Source organism: Morchella importuna, assembly GCF_003444635.1.
Source record: "Morchella importuna strain M04M26 chromosome Unknown Morimp01GS035, whole genome shotgun sequence".
Classification (NCBI taxonomy): Eukaryota; Fungi; Ascomycota; class Pezizomycetes; order Pezizales; family Morchellaceae; genus Morchella; species Morchella importuna.
The window spans coordinates 513,619-535,208 of record NW_025763432.1 but is presented as its reverse complement, the minus strand read 5'-3'; the positions used below and the strand labels follow the sequence as shown (position 1 = coordinate 535,208).

The window sequence follows — 21,590 nt, the reverse complement described above, 5'->3', positions numbered from 1 at the left end:
ACACTAGTGATATAGACATCCCTTCGGATCTGGAGTGTGCTGCTTGCATGGGCCACCATGAAGTAACCATGAAGTTCAAATTGTGCCCTCATGCAGCGTGCATACGCTGTTTGAAGGGTATTTTCAAGGCAAAGTTTGAGGGTAAGTTGCACGGCGAGTACCCGCCAGTCTATATCGATTGCCATCTATGCAGAGCAAAGGTCGAGCATTTCGGCATTTTAAACAAGGATCCCCGTGATAACCAAGAAGCTATAGTTCTTGGGGGAACGGCGTTCGGCATTTCTGAGTGGATCCCTCTTTTGAAGTGGATGTTAGATGTCGATGAGACTGTTCTAACGTCCTTCAAAATCACTTATCTGAAAAGGAAGTACCGGATTAGCGTGCGCCGTCTGGCAGGCCGCTGGGAAGTAACAGATCAGGGTATAATTACTGCCCTCTCAGCCGAAGAGATACGTGAGCTAATTAGGCTGCGTAAGATGAAGACATAAGAAGCTAGAAGTCACACGTCTGTGACTGTATTTCTGCAGTAAGGAGACGATGCTGAAATGGTGATAACGTTAATTTTTGATGGATAATGTATCCGGATGTTTTTGCATGCTGGATACTTCCAATGGTGGAGGCCGACATTAAGGAGGAATCAATAGTAATTGCGCAGCTAGCTATAGAGAATAATCTATTCAAGCAAAAAAAGCTTTATCCAAATGTTAGAGCCCTACCAGTACGGGAGAGGTGAATCAGCCTCATAGCACCCATGCATGATGGTGGTTCCTTCCTGTAGATACATATATCATATTGGACACAATAAGAATCAGCGTATTAAGAAAGTTGGGTACAGGTATGTATTTGCTATGAATAAGGGTATTGAGAGTACGTGTGCGCCGAGCTTGGTGATTAGTGTGCCACGCCTAACCTTTTCATTAGCGCTTAAACCCCAGACATGGAATATCACTCGCCAACAGCCCCCATTTGCTGTCTTTTTCTTTCCCCCGGTAAATCTTAAGATCCACCATATGTCATCACAACTCAACGTCCTTTTACCCTACTCTAAAGTCGTTCATCGCGCCTCCTTCCTCCTCATTTAGAGGTTCCCCCCTTTTTATCTCTCCCGACACGTATTCTATTCGAAGATGGCCTTCATACAGAGGTTCTCAATGGACAACATAAACTTCCTCAGTCGTTTGCCTTCTGGCCCTGAGTCGCGATGCCTCATAGGCCCGGCTTCAGAGTTATCCTCACAAGAGTCCTCACAGAAAACACCGTCCCCTCCTACAGAAACCCCCCCATTTAACATCAGCCCTTCACAAGACCTACATTACTCAGAGACGCCACTATCTAAACCGGAGCTCAACACTCTTTCTGCGATACTTTCGTTTGCAGTCTCCAAATATGGAGATGAACGTTGTTTTGCTTCCAGAAAGGTTGCCAGTCGGGGGACCGGCGGGCCCCAGTCACGAGTAAGAGGACAAGATACAGGTGGGCCTCCGCTTGAGGACAGCGCCCAGACAGTGAGGGCTGTAACTGTGGGGGAATGGAAATACTTAACGTACAATGAGGTCGGCAAGATAGTTTTAACTTTATCGGCCGGTTTGATGCAGGTTGTGAAAGGGAGATTACATATGTTTGGCAGAAATAGGTCTGCCCCCACTTGTCTACGTATGTCCACCGTCGATGTTGTGTCTAACTCTCCTGAGCAGCGCGAATTGGTTCATGCTCAGTCATGCTGCCTCAGTGTCCAATATTCCCCTAGTAACAATGTATCCAAATTCCGACAAGTGGATCATCGTTGAGATTTTGCTTCAAACACACGGGAGAGTGGTATTCGTGGATAGCGACCTTCTGGGCATTCTATCGGAGATATTGTTTGAGTGTCCGAATGTGTCCACGATCATCTACGAGCAAATCACTACCTCCGCAGAAGACATCAAGAATACGGAGGCTTGCATTGCAGGCCTAAAAACTAGTTTCGGAGTATACCTTAAGATAATAAGCCTAGAGCAGTTACATGACCTGGGGAAAGCTATGCTACAGTGTGAATCAGAATCCACGACCAACAGCAAATCAAGGGAGTCTGAGTATGAGGGACAGAAACAATCAGATGGGGAGAGAATATGGGGAACTGTTTACCCTCTATCAAACGGAAAGAAAAATCCCCTAGGTGTCCTAATCACTGTAGGAAACATGGTTGCCAGTAGTAAGTCAAGCTTCCCTTGAGAATTATTCACTCCGCTCAGTTAGGTCTCACTCAAATAGTCGCAAACATTCATCAAATCCTCAAAACCTCGACAAATAGGTCGGATACCTACCTTTCATATCTTCCACTGGCATTTACGTTTGAATATAACCTTCTTAATGCATTTTTACTACTTGGCGTGAGAATCGGGTTCGGAACTAATGGCGTTCTCTATCTTCTACCTCCCCCGTACAGCGATCTCACAATGGAATGTAGTGGCGATATTGAATCCTTTGAGCCCTCTATTCTCTTTGGAATTCCTGCCTGGTGGGATACGATACATGGCCATGTCCTAGAAAAGATCAAAGGATATAGCAATGATTGGCAAGAGCGTTTCTGGAAATCAGCTGAGCAGAAGGCCGAGCATATTACAGACCCTATAGGGGTTTTATCTAAAATGACAATATGTGCGTTAGAAAGAAGCATTTATCTCAAACCTATCCGCGAGATGTTTTTTGGTACCCGTATGAGATGGCTTGGGATCAGTTGTTCAATGCATGCTCGGGAGAAGAGGGAATTCCTCGGAGCAGTCCTGTCTTCAAGTGGCCGGATGGTCGAAGTATTCTCATTTATGGCAATGAGCACGTTAGTTTCTTTAATCTCTGCTTTTTTACGTTTATAAGACACTAACTTTACTAACCTAGAATGGTCACATTTATGCCACCATCCCGGTACAATAATAAGAACACTGGCATGATTCTACCGTCACTGCAGATAAAACTTGTGTCTGTAACTCCCCGCTACTCTGCTCTTTCAAGTCCACCATGTGGTGAGATTTTCATTCGTGGACCTTCTGTACCACATATGGGCTACTTTAAAAACCCCGAAGCTTCTCTCGCCGCCTTTCTAGATGAGGGTTGGGTTAAAACTGGCATTTTAGCTGAATGGGATCCGTACAAAAGATGCCCAGGCCCAACGATAATCGGTAATGTGGACTCTTTGGAAAGGAGATATAGTGGGGATTATGTTCCCATTGAATCCATAGAGGCAGCGTACAGGAAATGTCGTCTGGTTCAAGATTGTTGCATCATTTATTCTGGCAGAAAACCAAAACCACTTGCTGTAATCGGTACGTCACGTTTTCTCTATCAACCGAAAGTCTCAGGTGTGCTTCTTATTTTTCTAACTGATATCTCAAACAATCCTTAGCCGTCAATGAGACTCATTTCAGAAGGTTCTGTGATTATCATCTACCAAATCAAACCCCTGGAATGCAGATAGATGAAATTCTACTTTCCCGGCCCGTGAATACGCTGGTACTTAATCAGTTAAATGCTAATGCTAGGTCCCATGGAATTATGGATTTCGAATTAATCGGAGGGATAATTTTGGTGAAAGATGAACTTCCAAAGGTTTCCCGGTCTCAGAAAGAAAAGGACGAAAGCAAAAACATGCATCGCGAGCTACTCGTTGATCGTAAGCAGGTGCGGAAGATTTATGCGGCGGAAATAGAGGTAATTAGATATTGCCTTAGGATCCTATTCGATCGATTCAACTATCCCTAACTGATTGCGCATAGCACGAGTTTTCCTAGCACATCTCAAAAAGTGAAAAATAATTTGAACAGAAGAAAAGTACTATAAACGTGGAAGGGGTATTAGCTTATCATTCAAACTGCTTGTAAAGTGAGTAAATAATCCTTTCGTATTATATTTGACCGCCAATAATGATAAACGGGCTCGTATATTAACCACTTTTACATAAACATAGGTGTACTATTTTTGCTCCCGGACAAGAGCACTTATTTTGTAAGAAGTACCATAACTAAGCGGCTCAAGCTTGCAGTTTCGTGAAATGTTTCTATAGCTGGTCAATCGTTATAATTTCAGTAGTGCCACTAACATGCAGTGCGGTGCCTTCGTGGCTCGAGGGATCATTATTTTGGGATACGTTATAGCCAAATCTTAAAAACATTCAAAAGTATGGAAGAAAACTGATCATTTTAGGGGGACGTTGTGTAGGGCTCGGGAACCCATGAGCCGAGTGTAATACTAGCCAGACAGATGCAGACTTCCTTGTAAATTAAATGTCGATGCCAACTTAATGGACAACTCAGATGTCAAACACTCACTTACCTGGCGTTGCACCTACATGCACATAGTAGTACTAGGGTGCTGCAAAAGGTGATCAGAATCTCATAAGACAAAATACTCGTATTCACCGCAACATTCACTTCTCAGATTCTGATCACTTACCCTCAATACCCGCACATACGCCCTCTACACCCTTACCACACGCGCTCAGCCCGGGTAGGTACTACAGGAAGAATGAGCCAATACTTAGGTCTCGCCATGCCTTTAATTGTTTGATGAGACTCTAGCTCTCCGAGTATACATGTAGTATTGTAAGTACATTTATGTACAGCCGCATTCGAAAAGTACTGGCACCCTACTACATTGAGTCGTTCATGGATTGTAGCCCACCAAAATCCATGGCACTCGCGCATACTCAACTTATTGATAGGTATGACCGCAATAGAGACATGGCAGCTCTCTCTGGCAATTGTCTTGAATATGGGGGTTGAAAAGCAGAAAGGACTGCCTCGTGAGTTTGGCTCGAAGGTGCCAATACTTTTCAAATGCGGCTGTACATAGCACAATCCTATTTCTGACCGGCCGCGGCGTAGAATAAGGTGCCACCCTGTCCGTCGTCGCCGACGACGCATCGATACTTGTATGGTGGGCGTCACGATATCGGGGCCGGTAAAAGTACATGAACGCCAAATCTATCCCTTCAACCACAACACAATATATTTTTGATTAAAGGCCGTAGAATGATAGAGAATCAAGAGGATAATTATTCTGCGACCTTTAATTTTAATTATCTTGTGTTGTGGTTGAGGAGGTAGACTTTGAAGTTGGGTCAGTTTGGTAGGGAGACATGTCAATTTTTACCCATACAAATTAACGCCAGATCAAAATCCACTAAAAATACCCCTGTCCATCTCCATAAAGCACTCGGTTTATTACCAAAAGGGCGTTGATCTGCAATCTGTGAGCTCAAAAACACCTAAATAGGTGATGATTTACCTGATGGAGATTTTACATGTGCCAAGACCGACCCCGATATCGTGACGCTGTCGGGCATATTTGCTGGAGGACGATTTGTCATACATTAGTCAGAGAACTGTACAGAACAATCCCTTTGTGTAAAGGTGTCCGTATGGGCAACGGCCTCTATGTCTAGCTAGCTACGGTCTTTCCTTTCTCATCATCATCAATATACATCATTGCGTCTGTTCTGCTATAATTCAAGTTCTGTTCATTCTACGTATTTTCATCTCGTATCGTCGTCGAGGAGAAAAGAAACAAGAGAGTGAACACAACAGCCGGCCAACGCCCACCATATCACAAACCTCCACCGCGTTTTACAGCACCAAAAATAGTAACATATCACGTGCTGCGGCTCAAACAGGAAGAATGCAAACGGCGCAGAAGGACCCCACGTCTCGGTGTAGCTTATTGGAAATAAGAAGCAGATACCGCCAAAACTCGAAAAATTGGCTATCTCCGGCCAGGGATTATCACTCGAGTGATTGGTTGAATGGCATTGATCTACATCAGAAGTTTCCCATACAAGTAATTTTGATCTCTAGAAGCTAGCCAATTTTCAAGTTATGGCGGTATGTGAAAAGGTAGGTATATGGCTTATGCAGACGCTTGTATATAGTATGATTAAGGTGAACTCTCAGACGAGAGTTGTCTGTGAACCCTAACCCTGAGATCTATAAGAGATTCAGTTTCCAACAGAACGCAGATTATCCATATTTATGTATGTAATTATTGTATCTAGACCGCTTTCTCGCCTTGTCAGTTCTTGCCCGTTCTGCTACCTATGGTCCAGGCACTAGCCTGAGTGGCTGTGGTGTAATTCTCGCGAAATTGTATCATACACAATTCAGCATGACCGACCTGATTACTACATGAATATGGAGCCTTTGCCTACACTCTCGAATAGTCAGCAGAATTCCCATGGAGATTCCATGAATCCCATCTATCTTACATGCACTTCACCGATACGTCCGCGCCGTGGCTGAGTAATTACCTCATGTACCGACTTGTAGTTGTAACTCCCCCAATGCCCAAGCCCACACCGGCGTCAGTACACCGGACCGCAAGTACTCCCCACGTACATACCAAACCAAGTACTCCCCGACCCAGCTCATCCTCTATATATACTTGCAGGTACTCTCCTCCTCCTCTGCATCATCTCCAATCCAATCTACTCATTCACATCCACCACCTCGAGTTGATCTCGAAACCCACACTCCTTCCAAACCAGACACTCATTTACAACAAAAAGAAAACCAACCCACAACCACACTCCCACAATGCGCTACTCAACCATCACCATCCTCTTCTCGGCCCTCCTCGCCGCCACGGCCCTCGCCCACCCATCTGACAACCGCCGCCGCAACATCGACGTCCCCGAGGCCCACGTCACCAACACGGTCGGCCGCCGCGACGTCACATCTACCTCTTCGTCCGCTGCTACTACCTCGACCGCTGCTGCTGAATCAAAGTACGTACTATACCCCCGTGGCATGACATTATCGCACGTATAGCTAGATATAGAGAACTAACAAAACTGCAACATCTAGGGAGGAGGACCCAGACTTCCCCGATGAGACTGGTGACCGCGGGAACGTCGACGTGCCGGAAGATGATGGCGACGACGACGACGATGACGATGACAGCGACTCGGAGGACGAGGACGACAAGAAGAAGGCTGGCGCTGGAAGGGGATAGAGGAATAGCATAACGATAGCTGGGGAGGGTCGGTTTTCTTTCTTTTTTTTCTTTGCTTGGGTTGGAGTCGGGGGATCTGGATGGGTATGGGTATGTAGTTTTATTTTATTTTTTCCTTTTTATTTTTTCCTTAGAAACTGCAATATACATATGAATTGCGCTCCATCTGCATATCCGTAAATCAGCTTGAACTTTGGGCGTGGTTGTGATTGGTGACTGACCGCTTTGGCGTCACGATTGATACCGGGTTTGAACAAGAAATATGTCTAAGCCATCATTTCACCTGGAAGTCCCCTTTCGTGCATACAGGTATGTAGTCAAACTCAATTGAAACCTCAGACTCCCGTCTTAGCACAAGATCAACAACCAAGCCTAGAGCGGCCTTAACCAACCAACTAACAAACAACAGCCAACTAACACAAAACCCTAACCCACAATGCTAGTGCCACAGCTTATGAGTATATTGTCTGAGTATATCACCAAGACTCCAGCTCTCAGTTATGTCCATCTTAGAGAATTGGTGCCGATAAATAAAGCTAGTTAAAGGCTCAAATAGAACCACCTCCATCGATGTCAATGAGTGACTGTACAAGAACAAGCAAGTCACCAGACCAAACAAGTGCTCGTTTAATTATTTGTGAAACCAGTATGAGAGTAAGGAATCGATTGGTGAAAACCACTCAGAGCCAGCCCAGCTCCTTATCCCCCACCCTTCCACTCCCCCATGACGCACCCCGAGTAATCTAAGTCTAAGAAATACACATAATCTAAAGAATGGCCGCAGCGCACCCCACCGGAGCCACTGGAAGAAAAGAAAAAAAGTCTATGAGTAAAATAAAAAAAGAAATAAAAAAGAGCTGCACAGAGATTTCGCTCTGCACCGCTCATCAAGAAACGAAGAAACACCCCAAAAAAGAAAAAGAAAATGAAGAAAAAACGCCATCCAAAAACCCCACAAAAACCCAAACCCAAACGCAAACACACAAGTGCAAGCCTAACAATACGCCGCAACCACCTTCTCACCACCCGCCACCGCAGGCACCGGCAGCTTCCCCGCCGCAATATCCTCCACCGTCACCTCGCCGCTCAGGACTCTCTCAATAATGCCATCATTTTCCTATTTCGCCAAGAAATCAGTACACACTCAGCACAAACCTCGGGGAGATAGGAATTAAACTTACAGCCAACCATCCACCGACAGCGTACACCCTCCCGCGATAATCCTCGACACCTGCCCAGGCCGCATCAATCGCCTCCTCTAGTTCATTCGCAACGCGGATCTTCTCAGGCCCCGCACCAGCGGTATGGTTCTTGAGTGCGAAGGTAAGTGCGAGACGGCCCTGCTTGCGGAGGTTGGCGGGGTTGTGGCCATGGAGCATCGAGGGCGCGGTGGAGGGTGTCGTAGAGGCAGGAGGTGGGGCGAGGACTGCAATCTGGAGGGATGCGAGGAGGGCAAAGTGGTCTTCGGCGGGGGAGGGACGGTACCGGGGGGTGGGTGCGTGTTTGGTGTAGCCCTGCTGGGAGGAGGAGTGGGAGAAGAGAGAGAAGATATTTGTAAGCATTTTGGTTGTGGTTGTGGTGTTTGGGTATTAGAGTGGTGAGCGTTTGGTAGTGCTTGAGTGTTTGAGTAGTAGAATAGTAGCGTTGTAGTAGAAGTGTCTGAGTTGAACAGTAGTACGTAGAACAGCAGAAGTAGGAGTAGTAGTACTAATATCTAAGACCAACGCATCATTAGCTACCACCCGCACGTGTACCGAATCGATAGGGCGCCTCACCTCTCTTATCCCAGCCAGCTGCAGTTATATATGTATGTATTATAGTAAGTTCCTTGTCGGATTGCTTGATTGGTTCTCGCACTCAGCCAAACGTAACAAGCGAGCAACAAGCGACGTCGACCGTTAAATACACTTAAAATTCTCGCTTGAGCGCAGCTCAAGCCTTCTAGAATACTGTGAGTGTGTGTGTGTATGGTGTTCCTCTAGCGGCCGGCGTGAGGTGTGTAATTAAAGCAACAACAGCTTTTTCAAAAGGCGGCGTGAGTTGTGGAGGTGTACGGTATGCGGCTGTGTAATTGACGACGTTGTAAAAGAACGAGATGTTTGTTTAAAAAGAATGTGGTGGGCGAAAACAGATATCTACCCCCGGTCTGTATGGTATATAAAAGTGAGAATACTCCAAAGTACTGTGAGAAGGCTTAGGAGGCGGGGAGAGGCGTGGTTGTTATGTCCACTTCTGTGCCGTAGATATTAGCGGTGGTATGTGGTGGTAGTACAGATAAGCCTCTCTCTTCCAAATCAATATCACATCATATGCGAAACACGAAAAGGCCAGGGGGGTACAAAGTTTGAAATGGGAACTTCCTTCTTTTCTTTGTTTTTCTCTGCGGCCGTACGGCACAGAGGGTACTCCCGCCAACCTGTTTCTGGAAGAAACGTGGGTGGTGGTTTATCCTGCCGAGTGGTTCCTGGGATTGTGGGTACAGGGGGAGGATTTAGGGACCGTCTGCATTGGTACTATGGGATGTAATTACTATCGATGAGTTCTACAAGGAATTGATCATTTAGACCACTTTATCTACTTTATTTGGATAATATTAAAGAGCTTCCATGCGTGTAGAGTACTCTAAAGGTAATTGGGCATATATCGTGTAGTACTATAGATCAATAGCTTGGAAGTGATATCAAAAGGGGCAGTCAACGTCGACTCATGCACGACCAAGCATCACCATGCCCCGGCAACAATAGTGTCTTTTTTCCCACCAAATATCTCATCACTCATGCCGTCTGCCCCTGACTCTCGTAAACGGTGCGGGGGCCACAGTGTCATGGCACATGATGTGGTCAAGCGAGTTATATCTCATTTGCTTGTTTGCAGATAGGCGACAATTAATACTCAAAATTTATTAACTGATGACATGAATGAAACATTGGTCTTCTACATATGTCTCCGTGTATATCATCTACATGCACTCTACTCTATTTTACAAAACGTGACTTTTGGGGTAGGAGCACATCACATCATATCACATACCAGGACTGTCAGAAGTTCTCAATTGCTAATCACTAGTACTTCTTAATTCACCCGACAGCAGGCAAGTTTACATATTCCCTATGCATGTACCCCTTGATTTAAAAACACGTGCACAACATCACAATCTTCAATCAATTTAGCCATTACCCCTTCCTCTTACCTCAAACACCTGGCCCCCACCCGCACCCTCCATCTCCCTCCCGACTTCCGTTATTAGGGGAAAAGCAGTGAAAACGGCAGCGGGGTATATACGACCTCGCTTGCATGGCCTGTTTGGGGGTGGTTCGTTTCGGTGCTGGGGCCGTGGGCTGAGGGATTTGGGCTATTTTTGGACTCACGGGATTGCACTCGAACGAGTGAGTCCCTGTGAAGATGATAGCGATGGGCGAGCTGTGCAATGTATCTATATATGGTGAGGGGACGTTAGAAGTCATGAAAGTCACTGGAGGTCACTCGTTCTGACTTCAACTGAATGTAAATATTGTAAATGAACCCAAATGAAATTAAATATGCAATACAATAATCACGGTCCGCAAAATGTCCCCAATAACCATGGCCAACTATTATAGATAAGTTAAAAGTTTCCCCAAATAAGTAATAAGTCTTAGATCTTACCTGATTGCTCGTGGGTGAAGATATAATGCCACCGTAGCATCCAAATAACTAGGTCCCCAAAACTGCAGCGCCCTCGGATTCGGCGGTTCCCATGCTCTCCACTGACCTTCCCGCCGCTCCCACCCTTACCACCTGCTGTTGCTGGCCTGCGGCGTCCAAAGCCTTACCAGTACCAATTCTTGGCTTGTGCACCAGCACCTGCGCCGGCACCGGCTGGGGCAACGGCCTACTCAGGCTTAACCTCCTACTACGCCTACCATGCACTCCCGAACCTCCTACCTCCGCTTGCTTCTTTTTACTGAGCTCCTCCCTTAGGTTCTGTATGACCCTATGCTCTTTGAGCCCCGCTACATACGCCCCTGAATCCGCATACAGCGCCGTTCCCGGGAAATACACATGGTGCTCCCCGTCCCGGTCCTCGCGGTAGACCCGCGGGAATAGACACAGCACCTTGCTATTATTACATTGCTGCTCGGTCTCATCCATATCCGAAGCACATCCGAACTCGTCCTGCTCAAGCTGTGATCCCCACTGCTCGGCATCGATGTCATCGCCGAGATCGGTTGTCGCAAAGATGCGTGCTGAGCAGCGCTGCGTCGGCCGCCAGGTGGTGAATGCGATTTTGAAAAGAGCGCACAGTTTTTCATGGACGCTGTCGTGGTTGCCAGAGGGGATGAGGAGATATGTGAGATTTATGATCTCTGCGGCCATGTCTTGAGCTTTTGCATTCAAAGAGTCTTTGGACCCGGTGTGGGAGAGAGCGGTAGTGGTGAGACTACGCCAAGTTGATTCGAGATGTGGGTTTTTGCGGTAAAGCACGGTGGAGATCGACTCGAAGATTGTGGAAGCGTCCGGGCAGGTGCTGGGGACCACAACTGTTCGAAAGATGTTCTTGCATAAAGTGTTGGATATGTGATGCTGAACAAGAGCAAGATGTAGGAGGGCGGATGCCTGCGCGTCACTGGTAGGTAACGGGAAGGGCAGGGCTGTGGCAAAATTGACGAGATAAGATGATTCTTGGAGGGTGAGCTTGTGATTGGTGGGGGTTTCTGGGATGTTCGTAAAATGTTCCTTACAGAAAAGATGGAACACTCTCGCTAGGTCTTTCCATTTCTCCTCACTATTCATATATCAGTAGTGTCTTTACATCTGGTGTTTGGGGATGAGCGGGGATCGGGTACAAAATATTATCGTCAGGCAGACACGCCATGTTCCCCTCCAACAGCCTGAGCTTCTCGTTGGCGAGATCCAACTTCTCCCTCAAACCACAATTCTTCACATCCACATCTTCCATCTCCCTCTTCACCTTATCCAACTCATTTCTTTCGTCTCTCAATCGATCCTTATGTTTCTTCTCGAGACCCTCCACCATGACAGAATGACTTAGCTCCAGTTTTTCAAGAGCTTGCTTGTGCTCTAACTTAATTTTCTCCAATCTCTTGTCGTGGTCACTCTTCAGTGACCCAAAGTGCTTCCCTTCGTGGTCGAGACGCTTCCTGAGGTCATCAACCTCAATCTTCAGGGCCTCTGACGTCTTCATGTGCACCGAATCAAATGCCGCGACTGCCGCCTCTAGCTCGCTGATTCGTTGAGCCTTGACGGACAACTCATCTGAGGTAGATACATGAGCGTGAAGTTGTGGCACAATGTTCGGCAGTGCTTCCAGAAGGCTCTGTAGCTCCGTAATTGGTGACACGAGTGTTTGTAGGTAACGGGCCAGGTCTACTGGTGCATCGTTAACTCTAGCTGGCGAAACAGAAGAATTCTTTGAGTTTTTAGGCATTATGGTAGAAGGTTGAGCTCTGTTAACGGAGCTGAATTATGCAATGTCCGATAACAATTCAACTGGCAGTGATACTACTAAATCTCAAAGCCACGTGCAGCTCATGGACATTTATATATATCGACCTCGCCACCAGATATTATGAAGTCAGCTGTACCAGTACTGCGTAATGGCGGCAACGCCTGGTCAAATTGCCAAGTAAATAAGGCCCCCGATAATACCAGTCTGGACTGAGGAGAGCAGTGATTATCCGTGTGAGACCTCGTTTGCAGTCTTAAAAACTCTTTCCCTTGGTGCTGTTGCCTTGCAGAGTTGTCGGTATGAGGCTTGCTAAAGTAGCAAACAAACAGAAACATCGGGAAAAAGGAATATTCGCTTCCTTGGTATTCTCTCATGCCCTGCAAATTCAATCGGGATCATCGATGGATCGTGTCGAGATCCAGTTCTTGAGGCGTTACGGGTAATATTCCTTAGTTATGAGCTGTTTGGTTGGTCCAAACGTTAATATTTCTATGTATCTTCCCGTAAATAATCATCGAAGAGGGTCCGTGTGTAGCTTGAGCGAGTGATGGCCCATGAAGGGAATGATATTTCGGAACAAGGCCCCCCGCGTTTTTGTTTAGAAAAGTAATTTCCAACCCATCGTTAATGTAAAGAAATGTGATATCCTCTTGTGCTGTTTCTCACTTATTTCGTCATGAAGACCGCGTGCAAGCGTGATAGCAGGGATGGGCTTCCCGTACTGATACAAGGCCATCCTAAACACAAGGATAGAAGACGATGGTTTCTTTTCCATAGATGTGCGAGTCCCCACCAAAACTTGTCCACCTTCAACTAGGGCCGTAGTGTGTGTATGCGTTTGATATTAACCCGTTCGTACGATATTTCACCAAAATTATGGAATGTTGTTTAAGAAGTGGCATTATGTGTTTTGGTCGTGAGCAAACTTCCTAAATTCCAAAGTTAGGCATACTATAACTTCGCTATTCCGAAGGCTAGAATAAGTATGGCCGACTATAACATAACAAAGTGGGGAAACGATCAATTGAAAATGCTGGGCTCAACCTCTGCCTCATGCAAGTCTTCGGGGCAGGTATTTGAACGTATGAGTGTGACGTTGAAGTCGTCGTGTCTCGGGTCCTACATGTAGTATGCCACGTTACAGCTCAATGTGTCGTTTTCACCAAACCCCTCTTCGTATACGAGTAATTTACAAGATGCATACAATGAATAAGGCGCCGACACATGATATTGCACAGTAGCCACCTGCACGCCGTCAATTTTATAACCAATGACAGCGTACACGATAAGAATCAGACCGACCATTTAGAGATTGGATAAAACGTTGGACTGTAGCCTGTTCCAAACCGGGGTCTTTATAATTTATTCCACGAGGTGATTACTACTTGACTAGGTACAAGTATATTCGTACCACTTGCGTGAGTATAATGGCTCTCAGGTTTAGCTTGAACCAACTGCGGTGCTGTCCAGCTTAAGGACTGTACTTTTGGTATTCCAGTGATATCCATAGGCATAGCGGTAAAGAAATATTTTCCGTCGTGCGAAAGTATCCGGATCGATGTCTGCTACTTGGGAGGCAGTTGTGTAGCGAGTTACATAGATCAGGCTGCCATGCTTCAGAAGGCATTACCTCATTTCCAGCCTGTATTGCACCATATAGTAGCGTCTTGTCTTCCGAGTGATGATCCATGAAGGCCTCCTCCGTAACTAAGCCTTGGCCGGTCCTCGAAACGGCTTCCACGGACTTTGCCGCCGTCAGTCCAACCCAACCAACGCGCCCGCGCTCCTCTGATCCTAGCATGACTAGGTCTGCACACCACCATGTCTCTCTGTGTCCTGTCAGAGTTACTAAGGGCAGATAGCTCAATGGTAGAGCACTTGGCTTGGTGAGGTGATGTTGCACGTTCGATTCCCCCCCCTCTCGGGCAGTGCTTGAGGGTACTTGCAGGGGTTGAAGTGGGACGACGTAGGTGATTAAGAGCCAACTGAATTCAGGAGATCTGGGTTCGAATCCCGGTCCGCCCATGATTTCTTTTTTGCTCGTTTGGAGCCGGCCTGATGAGAAACCTAACCCACTGAGTGCCAAGGAAGGAGCTCACAATAAAGCTCATGCGCCAAGGGAGATAAATGGAATGGATCGCCTGTGTGGTTTGTGTAACGATACATGTAGCTAAACAACCGAGTCTTGACCTGGGGGACAGACAAGCTCAAGGGTAGAGTACCTACATGTAGGTACATGTAGGCACATGTAGGTAGAGAAATGCTCAAGCTCACCTTTGGAACGTACAATCCCCATTCATTCCTTTATGGCAGAAACAACTCTTCAAATCCGGCACTCCTGGAACAGCTTGCGATACCTACATATATAGTAGAGGTCTGGGTTCGATACGGACCAGCATACCCAAATCGTTATTCTTGTAGGAGTTGAGTACTGAAAATTGTGCTAGAGAAGAGTATGGGACTGTGGTAGCATGTCTCCTCTTCTAGTATGTAGTAGGTGCTTTTCAGTCTAGAAACCGGTCAAGGGTCCAATAACGGGGGTTGCTACGCGACCCGCCAAGGTGCAGCTCCCACAGCTCAACAGCCACACAGATGGTCCAAGCGGGCTTTCATGTGTATGAGCCTCACACCCCAACACCCACTGATCTCGCGACCCCCCCTCCTCCCACCGACTATTCCCAACCTCAAACGAGACCCACAGGGAGAGAGAGAGAAATCCCCTGAATACTCACTCTTAATCTCTCTGCAATGCCAGCCTCGTCCTCGTCCTCCCCTCTGGAGCTCACCCCCCCAGCAACTAGCTACCACCCCTCCTCCGCCGTAGATGCAGACGACGACGAGGATCCCTACATCCACACCCCCGAGAGCGACACCGACAGCAATTCTGGCTTTGTGGTCACCGGAGAGGACGGGTATGAGCTGCGGCCGTTGTCACGATCGGCAAGGGAACAGGAAGAGGTGTATGCAGATGAGCACGGCACCCTGATAGCACCCGAGCACGATAGTTCTGGGGACGAAGGAAGGGCCGGTGGCGGTGCGGTGGTATACGATGCCAGTGATGAGGAGGGATCATCGTCAAATATACGGAGACGACGGAGACGACGGCCCAGGATGAGGAAGGAATTTCTGTACACGAGAGAGGAGGAAGGGAAGGTCGTAAGGAAGTTTGACCTGCATTTGGTCGGCTTTTTGGCGGGGCTGTATATGCTTTCATTCTTGGATCGTAGTAGTTGCGTATCCCCCCCCCCCCTCTCCTGGATAACCTGTGGTGGGGTAGTAATGGCTAATGTGGCGGGGTGTGGTGCAGATATCGGAAATGTCAGTACCTACATGTTGAGTGGACTGCAGTTGGGGTTAGGAGATGCAGGCAGGGGATGGGGGGGCCGCAGGCTGACATGGGTGTGGTTTAGGCGAAAGTAGCGGGTATGAATAAGGATCTGGGGTTGACCGGAGCCCAATATGAGTGGCTGCTGACAGCGTTCTACATGACGTACATTGTAAGCACCGCTCCGAGTCATAGTTGGTGAATAAAGTACTAACATACCCCTAGAGTTTTGAATGGATGACACTGTGTTACAAGGTGTTTGCGGCACACAAATACATTGCATGCTGTGTAATGGGGTAAGTCTATTCATACCCAGCAGTATTACGCAAAACTTAATTCACTAACGAGGCCAATGATAGATGGGGGTTTGTAGCAAGCATGCGTGAGACCTCCAAACCAATTCCGTCCCGTATTCGGTATAACACGAGAAGCTAATCAAAGAGAGCGGAAGTATAGAAGGGCTGGCCACAAACTGGTGGTATATGCTATTTTTCCGGGCATTGCTCGGCATCACCGAAGCTGCTTTCGGGCCAGGTACATCGAACCATCTAATAATTTATTACCAGCATATATATTAATTTTGGACCGCAGGTGTCCCGTTCTACCTCTCCTTCTTCTACCGCCGCGAAGTAGATACTCCCAATCCATCTCTTATTTCTTGTCCTAATGTCCACTAGGAACTCGCCCTCCGATGCGGTCTTTTTATATCTGCCGCCCCTCTCGCAACAGCTTATGCCGGCTTCCTCGCATATGCCCTTACCTCTATCCCATCCGCCATAGCTCCCTGGCGTCTCCTCTTCATCCTTGAAGGCTTCCCGTCCATGATTGCCGCAGTCTTTGCCTACTACATCATCCCCGACCTCCCCTCCGACGCGCGCTTCCTCACCACCGACGAAAAGAAGATCGCGCGCCGACGCCTCCTCGTCGTCACCGACGAAGGCGATCACTCCGTCGCTGCCACAATGCGTGAGGAGGAAGACCACCAGAGCGGTGTGCGCTGGAGCGAAGTGTTTGCAGCGCTCCGAGACGGCGGAAACTGGATCGTTGCGTTGATGTACTTCTTCTGCAACGTTTCGTTCTCTAGCCTGCCTGTGTTTCTACCCACTATAATCAATGACATGGGATACAAATCAACCACGGCACAGGCGCTCTCGGCCCCGCCGTATATATTCGCGTTTGTCCTTGTCCTGCTGAGTACGTGGATATCCGACCGCTACACCACCCGCAGCATCCCGATAATCTTGTGCTGTCTCCTTGGTGCCATCGGCTATGCGCTGCTTGCGGGAACTGGGAGTCTCCAGAGCTCTCTGAACACTGCACTTGCCGGTGTGGAGTCCATAGAGGCTTCCGGGCCAGGGCGGTGGTGGGAGAGCTATGTGAGCGAAGCACAGTGGGTGAAGAGCGAGACGGTGGGCGTGGGCGTAAAATACACAGGCGTATTCATGGCTGCTGGCGGCATATTCTCTGCGATTGCGCTAGTGATGGTCTGGGTTGTCAACAATGGTGAGAGCGAGAGCGGCCGTGGCGCTGGGATTGGACTGGTCCAAGTTATTGGGTAAGCGCGACCTTTGTTTCTTCTTTATAAATGGTCGACTAATACGATGGGTCCGGTAGCCAATGTGGGCCCCTACTCGGGACGAAGCTGTACCCCCCAGAGGACGGCCCATACTACGTCCGCGGAATGTCGACATGCTGCGGGGCGCTGGTCATGGTGTGTGTGCTGGCATACCTTCAGCGGTGGCGTCTCAAGAGAAAGAATCTCAGACGTGAGAGGAAAAATATGTTGGAGGGGCGGCCGAGGGAGACGGGGTTCAGGTTTATATTGTAATAAGGTGTGTGAGTGTGTGTGGGTGCTGTAGCTATTGGGAGAGTAGTGTAGATTGGTGGGAATGCGTGTTAATAAATCACAGCGGGTTTGGGTTCGTTTATTTTTGTTTATTTTGTGCTTTTCCCTTTCTATCTATATGCTCTTGTGTGCGCTTTCTTGTGTGCTTAGTTTTGTTGTGCTGTTTTGTGTCGTTTTGTGCTGTTCTGTGGTTGTGCGTCGTGGGTGGTTGATGAGGGTAATGATGTTGATGATGGTAATAATTAGATATGAGGACGCCCTACAACCGCAAGGAACACTGAACTGTAATATAATATATCTATCTCCTCCTATATATATGAGCGGATCCTAAAGATACCTACATATATCATTCAAAGCCAGCACAGTCAAGCGCGCTGAGTATATACTAATTCCTCTAATCATAGTTTTATAATCTCCACTTACACACCGTGAGCCTTAGACACAGCGGCGCAAGGATAATTTTGTATTCAGGAGTGCTATATATTAGAACCAAACTAGGTATCTTGGTTATGGTGCGCACTTGTTATTAAGACATAATACAATTTTGAGTTTTTTTAGGGCGCTGTACAAGGTAACATGTTACTTCGGCCCGCGAGAGACAAGATGTACAACCGAGTGATCATTTGTGACGTAGTGACAAACCGGCAGAGATCGAAGCTCGACATACGTAGCCGTACGTGGAGGGTTCCATATGGAAGAATATGATTCCTGCAGAAGTCCTCCTCCTAACCAGACATTACTTATTGGGGATACGTGCAATAGATTCAAATGATAGAAGACTCCTGCTTCGTTGCCAGCCGTTTCAATCTCCACATACATCAAGAGTTCGTCTACCGGGTTGGACTACATGTTATAGCTTATAGGTATTATTTCCATGCCAAGCTTCTTTAAATGGACGGTTATATTCTCCATGGATTAAGCTAGAACCCAGTTGAAGTAATCAAACCAATATTTAGTTTATGAACTTCAAAAACAAATAATCAATATATATAGCGGCGATCCCATGATCCCACCCACGCATACTCCCACGTCTAACCTACAACCATTTCAATAAAAAGAATTGCCCGACAGGAGTTCTACAATCGAGTGATGACCATTCTCTTCTGCTATCTCCAACGCGGTTGAACCACATCTGTCACAATTGATGTCGGCTCTAGACTCTAAAAGTAACCTCACGACATTTGCATGACCGCCCTCTGCTGCTGCCCATAGAGCTGTTTTGCCCTTCTTTTCGCACGGCCCAGCGTTTACATCAGCCGAGTTTTCCAATAACAACTGGACTACATCACTATGTCCGTTCTCTGCGGCTGCCTGTATTGCCGTTCGGCCCCAGAGATCGCACGGCTCCGCGTTGACATCGGCCGACTTCCCCAAAAGTATTTCGACAATACGAACAAATCCACCTCCGGCAGCGGCTTGTAACGCGGTGAATCCCTTTTGTTTACAGGGCTTTGTGTTTACCTCAGCACCGTTTCGCAAAAGAAAGTCTACCGCATCTTCCTGCCCTTTCTCGGCTGCAGCCTGCAATGCTGTTCGTCCATCCAAATCACATGGCTTTTCATTTACTTCAGCCTTATGTTTTTTGACCAGGTCCACCAATATCTCCGTATAACCATAGGAGGCGGCCGCTTGTAGGGCTGTGAGGCCTCCTTTTTGCGCTGCCTTGGCGTGAACATCCGCTCCGTTTTCCAATAAGAACCTGGCCAATTTGGTGTTTCCTGACTCTGCTGCTGCTTGCAGCGCTGTTCGCCCTCTCCAGACAGGGCCAGCCTCGGCATTGATATTTGCACCCCAACCCAGGAGTAATTTTACCACACCAAGATGACCTCCTTTGGCTGCAGTTTGCAATAAACTCCACCCCTTGACGGTAGTATGGGGTAATTTCGTGTCTCCTTTGAACGTTTCTAATAGCATATCTAGGAGCGAGGTGTGTCCTTTGTGCGATGCGTCATATGCTAAGGATATGTAATTTTTCCCCACTGCATTGAGGATATCTTGAATCTTGTCCGGGTTAGGGCCCTCTCTGTGTGCCCGAATGAGACTTTTAGCTACCGTAGAATCAATACCCAGGGAGATCATTTGATTTGTGATCTCTTCGAAATATGCATCTGAAGGCCCTAGCTGGGCAAACCAATCGTGTTTTAATGCCGCTTGTGCCGTCATGCGGAATTCGGGACTAGCAACTAATAGCTTCATGATAAAATCTATGCCCTTGAGACCGACGCTCGCGTTGTGCAACGGTTGCAAGGGGAAATCGATCCTTTCTTCGCAGAAATCAACCAACATTGCCAGGTTGAGGGAACGCTCAGGTGGACCATCCTCAATCCACGATACCTCAGAAACTTCCTCCTCTGGAGCCGGCTCTTCCAGAAATGGCGCCTCCGTCGTCAACAATTCATAAACCATACAGCCCAATGACCACATATCGAGAGCAAATGGATATTCTCCTCCTAAGGCGTGCCTTTGAACCGATAATCCTTGCATCTCTGGGGCTTGATAAGTAACGGTTCCACACTGAGTCCTTAACATGGTGTTTATTGTAGATTTGGACGCCCCAAAATCAGCTAGCTTGACGTGGAGTGGTGACAGTGACGTAATAAGAACATTCTACAGGTCCATCAGCTTTATTTCTCTTTACTGGCCACAGGGTTTAGAACCGGAGGCTTCAGATCGCGGTGATAGATCTTTCTCTCGTGCAGGATGACGAGCGCTTTCAATAGTTGCTGGGTGATGGTGATGGCATTCGAGTGGGCATCCTCTTTAGAATTCTTGATATAACTGCCCAAATCACCGAGTGGAGCGTATTCCATCGCGATGAAAAAATGTAAATCATCTTCGTACCATCCGAAAAACTTGACAAATAAATCCAGGTGCTTTCGGGACATCAGTACCAGCTCCAAACAGTTCAAATGACATTCTTACATCTTGGACCATTATCAACGCCTTCACTTCACGTTGAATATAAAGGTTGTTTGTGGTGGATGAGGCTCGTAAAATCCTTTTGACTGCCCTCACGGATTCCGCCCCCCCAAACACCCCCCTTTCAAGCCTTACGCTCCCAAAGCCTCCCTTTCCAAGCTCCTTTTCCTTTCTCCATATGGTAGTTTCTCCGCTCTCTGCTGTCTGTTTAAGGTGATCTTCGTGAAATGTAACATTTAGCTTGTAGGAGCTTATATTAGGGGTTTCGACGCCGGAAGTCATGTTTGTTTAACAGAAACACTTGTAATTAATGTTGAATATTTTATCAATCGTCGTGACGGTATATACGTGAGATAGGTCCTGGCTCAAGTACCCCTCTTTAAGGCTGCGATACATCGAGTCCTGCGGGTAAGCATCTTGCCTTGCAAAGTGTATATGTATTAATAGCTCGATTAAACGCCATTGAGTACAGCGCCTAAGGGTTTTCGGATAATATTTCGGTTCCGTCAATGCCGCGGATATTGGTTAGGGAACCTATCACCATTTATCTCCTGTCTCGGGCAAAATCAATGGAAGTTCCTAATTCGTTCAGTAATTACAGTCGCAACTCGATATGCCGGGTCTCAATACGCTGGATCCCTTGCTATCCCGTACGAAATCCTCTGGGGTTTTGGTTTTTTTTACTGCAAAATCAATTTGCTATCCCGGATGAAATCCTTCGAATCTTGGCAATCCGGCATATCGAGTTGCGACTGTAATGCACCTACTAAATTTAGTGGAAGGGAGACGAACCCCCCGGTTGGCGGCTATCTCGATCATGAAACATCACTCGCATTTCTGATCTAGCGCCTAGTGTTCACTTTTAGACCATTACTCAATATGAATAAAATTTGATGCTAACCATAATCTGGGTTCATCTCTGGAGGATTGTCTCAAGGGACGATCCAACGCCTGTACGTTGTGGAGAGCTTAAGTACTTTGTTAGTTAAGCTTTTCATTCTCCGTGATATGCAGGATATCGGAAAAGAACAGTACCTATCTGGACAACAAGTTTTACCTTCATAATCACAATA

At 47.1% G+C, this 21,590-nt stretch overlaps 7 protein-coding genes across 7 annotated transcripts; 4 read left to right on the top strand and 3 right to left on the bottom strand.

The window, feature by feature from the left end:
* Positions 1-68: 68 nt before the first annotated feature.
* On the top strand, positions 69-488 carry LAJ45_09384 (uncharacterized protein; the record flags this gene model as incomplete). The annotated part of the gene is made up of 1 exon (XM_046118927.1): positions 69-488. The coding sequence occupies one exon, from the start codon at positions 69-71 to the stop codon at positions 486-488; it is 420 nt and encodes a 139-aa protein (XP_045968005.1).
* A 1,264-nt stretch (positions 489-1,752) lies between these two features.
* On the top strand, positions 1,753-3,764 carry LAJ45_09383 (uncharacterized protein; the record flags this gene model as incomplete). The annotated part of the gene is made up of 5 exons (XM_046118926.1): positions 1,753-2,191; positions 2,251-2,815; positions 2,875-3,299; positions 3,380-3,684; positions 3,750-3,764. 5 exons carry the CDS (start codon positions 1,753-1,755, stop codon positions 3,762-3,764), a joined length of 1,749 nt encoding a protein of 582 aa, XP_045968004.1.
* A 2,796-nt stretch (positions 3,765-6,560) lies between these two features.
* On the top strand, positions 6,561-6,978 carry LAJ45_09382 (uncharacterized protein; the record flags this gene model as incomplete). Its single annotated transcript, XM_046118925.1, has 2 exons — positions 6,561-6,751; positions 6,831-6,978. 2 exons carry the CDS (start codon positions 6,561-6,563, stop codon positions 6,976-6,978), a joined length of 339 nt encoding a protein of 112 aa, XP_045968003.1.
* Positions 6,979-7,972: 994 nt separating this feature from the next.
* On the bottom strand, positions 7,973-8,540 carry LAJ45_09381 (uncharacterized protein; the record flags this gene model as incomplete). Its single annotated transcript, XM_046118924.1, has 2 exons — positions 7,973-8,095; positions 8,160-8,540. 2 exons carry the CDS (start codon positions 8,538-8,540, stop codon positions 7,973-7,975), a joined length of 504 nt encoding a protein of 167 aa, XP_045968002.1.
* A 2,131-nt stretch (positions 8,541-10,671) lies between these two features.
* Positions 10,672-12,406, bottom strand: LAJ45_09380 (uncharacterized protein; the record flags this gene model as incomplete). The annotated part of the gene is made up of 2 exons (XM_046118923.1): positions 10,672-11,743; positions 11,805-12,406. The coding sequence occupies 2 exons, from the start codon at positions 12,404-12,406 to the stop codon at positions 10,672-10,674; spliced, it is 1,674 nt and encodes a 557-aa protein (XP_045968001.1).
* Positions 12,407-15,175: 2,769 nt separating this feature from the next.
* Positions 15,176-17,580, top strand: LAJ45_09379 (uncharacterized protein; the record flags this gene model as incomplete). Its single annotated transcript, XM_046118922.1, has 9 exons — positions 15,176-15,656; positions 15,735-15,745; positions 15,838-15,924; positions 15,978-16,048; positions 16,112-16,134; positions 16,209-16,286; positions 16,344-16,381; positions 16,430-17,307; positions 17,367-17,580. The coding sequence occupies 9 exons, from the start codon at positions 15,176-15,178 to the stop codon at positions 17,578-17,580; spliced, it is 1,881 nt and encodes a 626-aa protein (XP_045968000.1).
* Positions 17,581-18,645: 1,065 nt separating this feature from the next.
* LAJ45_09378 (uncharacterized protein) lies at positions 18,646-20,799 on the bottom strand (the record flags this gene model as incomplete). Its single annotated transcript, XM_046118921.1, has 3 exons — positions 18,646-20,205; positions 20,256-20,471; positions 20,521-20,799. 3 exons carry the CDS (start codon positions 20,797-20,799, stop codon positions 18,646-18,648), a joined length of 2,055 nt encoding a protein of 684 aa, XP_045967999.1.
* Between the last annotated feature and the right edge of the window lie 791 nt (positions 20,800-21,590).